Source organism: Olea europaea, unplaced genomic scaffold, assembly GCF_002742605.1.
Source record: "Olea europaea var. sylvestris unplaced genomic scaffold, O_europaea_v1 scaffold4099, whole genome shotgun sequence".
Taxonomy (NCBI): domain Eukaryota; kingdom Viridiplantae; phylum Streptophyta; class Magnoliopsida; order Lamiales; family Oleaceae; genus Olea; species Olea europaea.
This window is the reverse complement of record NW_019260696.1, coordinates 1-4,033: the sequence shown is the minus strand read 5'-3', so window position 1 is coordinate 4,033 and position 4,033 is coordinate 1. Positions and strand designations below refer to the sequence as shown.

Sequence of the window (4,033 nt, the reverse complement as noted above, 5' to 3'; positions counted from 1 at the left end):
TGAACTGTGTGTAACTTTTAATTTATTTTGGAGGCAAAGAAAGTTAATATGGAGTCAAAGATCAGATTTTTCCATCTGGGCACGTTTGAATCGTATCATGTATTGCATAAACATCCGTACAAGTCTCCTTGTAGTTGAAGTAGTTTTTTAATATTGTGTTCTTGGGCTGGGGTTTGTTTGTATCCTATGGGGGATGGTGATGATGGGAAGAGGGATTTAAGAGTTACAAATATGGAGAATCTTTCTTTGGAGATTACAAGAAATAGATTTTCAAGGGACCTGTTGGAGAGGTTTATGGGTAGTAGTAGTGAATACGAGGCAGCGAAAGAGAAGGATGAGGAGATTGAGTTGAATCTGGGGTTGTCATTAGGGGGCCGATTTGGTGTAGACAAGAGTTTTAAGAAGTTAGTGAGGTCCTCTTCTATAGCAGAGTGTTTACCATTGGTGAGAGAAGATAATGATGCGGTGACACCACCGGTCGCGTGTAATAGCCTGGTGAGGACCGCTTCATTGCCTGTAGAGACAGAGGAGGAGTGGCGGAAGAGGAAGGAGTCACAGACCTTGAGAAGAATGGAGGCTAAGAGGAGGAGGTGGGAGAAGCAGAGGATATTGAAGGGTGACAAAGAAGGCAGCGGCAGTGGTGGTGGAAATTTGATTTTGGAGGAGAAGAGAGAAATTGAGGTGAATTTGAGGGCGAAATTAGGTAGAGATAAGTGTTTGGCTGCTGCGAAAAGATGGTCTGGGCCGCCAGTACGACTGTCTTCATGGACTGCTGCTTCTGCTAGACAGGCTCTTCTTGGAGGTGGGATTGATGTAACAGTGCCGAAAGGGAAGGGTAGTGGTGAGATGAAAGGATCCGTGCAACAAACGTCGCAAGGGTCGTTGGAATCACAAGGGGGGAGCTCTTCAAGCATGTCTGAACTGGAGAGTAAACCTCTTCAAGGTATTTCAATTTTTCCCTTATATTTAGTTATTTTCCTGTTTAATCAAATAATGTGAAATTCCTTTCGAACTCTAATGTGATTACTATATGTATATTTAAGTTTCATCTAGAACTAACTAGAGATTTCCTTGTTTGAGTTATTATTGTTTTTTTTATCCTTTTTCTCTGGCATTTTTCTCAGAAATTTGTAGTTTCTATTGACATTTCTTGAGCAATAACTAGCATTTTGTTATTCTTGAAATCTGTCTTTGGAATGATGTTTGATATTAACGGGCTGCGATTCGTATTTGAGATAACTGTTTGACTTTGTTTGGTGGCATAGAACTAGAGTGTTGAATTGGAATTTAAGAAAATCAATCCAAATTTAATCTAATTGTTCTAAGTCCAACTTTGAATCCCTTATTATATACTAAATTGGTAACAAAATGTGGCCTCGATTTTCATTTAGGATTTGAGTAATATGAATATCAGCTAACTGTGCTTTCTGAATGACATAGATGTATTACACCGTTATTCAATTTTGCTTACTACTATGCTCTGTGATTTAGGATGAGTTCTTAGTATACATCTTACTTTTCTTTTTGAGATTTTGCATCTTCAGTCTTTCTTAATTCCCCCAATTTCTGCCTACTGTCCTCATTTTATAATTTACATGCCATTGTTTTCCCTGTGTAATTTGAACACCTCTTTAGGAAGTGTAAGATGTTACTCTGTAGCTTCTTTATTGATTCTACCATTATAATTCAATTCTGCTGCTTATGCTATCAATTCTTCATTTAGCTAAGGTTAGTAAGGTTTTTGGAACTGAAACTTCTGTGACTAGAATGTATGTAAAATGAGTGCTACTTGTGTAGAAGAATTTATTTAATTAGATAAATGAAGAGTTGGTGATATTGATGACTTATTGCTTCGTTGAATTAAAAAACATGTTGACATATAGAAGGATATTTTTCAATTGGGATTGGAGTTTACATAGAAATCAGCAGAATTGGAGGAGTTTAAGTCGGTAAACTTGTATGGCCTCAGAACTGATCTCTCTATAGAGATAAATATTGAGCAGATTATGCAAGAGGAAACCTTGCGTTCTTCTGGGTATTTTTACTTAATGATTGAATCTTTACTGAATCTTGGCTGTCCTTTACAGATTGTTTTGACAAAATGTTTTGTGAATGCATTCCACTTATTTTGATCGGCCAACATAATTCTAACATTATCTGGATAAGATCACATTAAATAGAAGGGCCATTTCGCTTAATGCAGCAAATTTCATTGATATATTTCATTGTACTCATGTTGATTCGTTTGTTTAAAAAATCATTGACTTGTCCGCTATAGTTCTTTGAAGATATATATATATATATATAAACAGCATTGGTTGTGAATACGATGTAGCTAGGTTGGATCATAGCGTTCAAGAAAGTTCATAGCTAGCTTTTGAATATAAGGCATACTTTTGTTTCTATATTAAGTTTGGATCTGTGATGAGTAAAATGATTGTAACATTGTTTCTATATATTGATGTTCATCAATACACAACACATTTATGGTTCTAGATCGCTTTGGCCCTTCAATTTTTAGTTTGAGGCTCTAGGCACTGATTTCTGGTCATTAACACATTTACTGTTATAAAGAAGCATAGGGTGCTAGAATCTTCAGTTACCAGTTTTCTGTTGATATTCTCTTGTATGCACTTTACCTATTTCCGTGTTGATGCATGTGGATTTTCACCGAGCGGTCTTTACCCGTCAATCTTAATCTGACCATCTTGAATTTCTGGTTTTCTTTTTTCTCTGGGAAATTCCTTTTGATAAAAAAGTTTCAATTTGTTATAATCTAGGTTAACCTATCAGAACTCAAGGAAAAGGTTGCATCTTTGGTATGAATCCTCCCAATACAAAAGAAAACAGTGAGAAAACTTGAAAAAGGGACATATTGAAAAAATGAGAAAAAACAATAATAATAGGAGTAGAATGAAAGAAACTCTTTCACAAGCATACACTTGTGATGCTTATTTTTTGGAACCTGAATCTGTACCATAAAGATAGTTCGTTAAGTCCATGTAATTTTGTTAATGTATTGCACCCATCAAGGATCGAGGATTATCATATTATGAATGTAACCTTATGATACTACAGGCCAGGCAACTTCATAAAATCCTGTTTGATAAGTTTATTGTTGGTAGGAAGGATAATGTTGAGAATAGCTCAGGTAAGTACCTCTAATGAGCATACGGGATTGGACAGTATAATGAATAATATTTAACTTCTTTTTCTTACTTAATACTATCCAATTCTTTATACCAAATGTGGTAGTGGTGCAGTGAAGCTTAATTCAAGTGGATATTGGCAGGTATTAGGTTAGTGTAATGTCCATATGCAGGTGTGAAAAAGAAAAGTTCTCGACAGCCGCATCAGCGTGAAATTGTTAGACAAGTATACGGTATACCTTGAACAACAATATGCAGTTGTCTATGGTCATGTGAAATTGTTTTGGATCAGGCATGCCTATTAATGAAATTATGCAAAATACTATTTTGAATTGAGGCTAGAAAAACATATTTCCAAACCAATGTTAGGATAAAGATATATGTATCTACCTTCTTGCTGAAGTGCTTGATTCGCTTTTGAAATGAGATATATTCATAAGAGTTTCAATGTTGGACTATTTGAATCGTAATATTGTATACACTTATCCCTTAACTGCGGATCAGCTTAGTACTCCTATTACATATAAGATTATAGAGCGTCTTCTTCTGATGAGCTTGATTAATCATATTATTGGTCTAGTAAGAAGGGATTGAGGCTTGCTTAAACATGAACAAGCTCTCTATGCACTGGAATGTATCTGTTATACTCTAGTCTCTCTTGATAGTTGTTGAGTAGTTGCAAACATTCAGGACATTGTTAGAAGGTTCAAAACACATGTATACAAAGTTATGTTTACATTGTATCCTTATGTTTTGATTCATTTCGGGTCGGTCTCAAGATCTTTTTTGTTTGTACATCTTCTGTGATCTTGTTAGCCCGGATATGCTCACAGTGTTTGTAAATAAGTTTTGAACGAATAATTTACATTTACCGATAAAAAAAA

At 35.3% G+C, this 4,033-nt stretch overlaps 1 protein-coding gene across 1 annotated transcript; it reads left to right on the top strand.

Moving 5' to 3' along the window:
• Positions 1-6: 6 nt before the first annotated feature.
• On the top strand, positions 7-3,597 carry LOC111387591 (ninja-family protein AFP1-like). Its single transcript, XM_023012165.1, has one exon. It carries the CDS (start codon positions 187-189, stop codon positions 997-999), a length of 813 nt encoding a protein of 270 aa, XP_022867933.1. The 5' UTR covers positions 7-186; the 3' UTR covers positions 1,000-3,597.
• Positions 3,598-4,033: the final 436 nt, after the last annotated feature.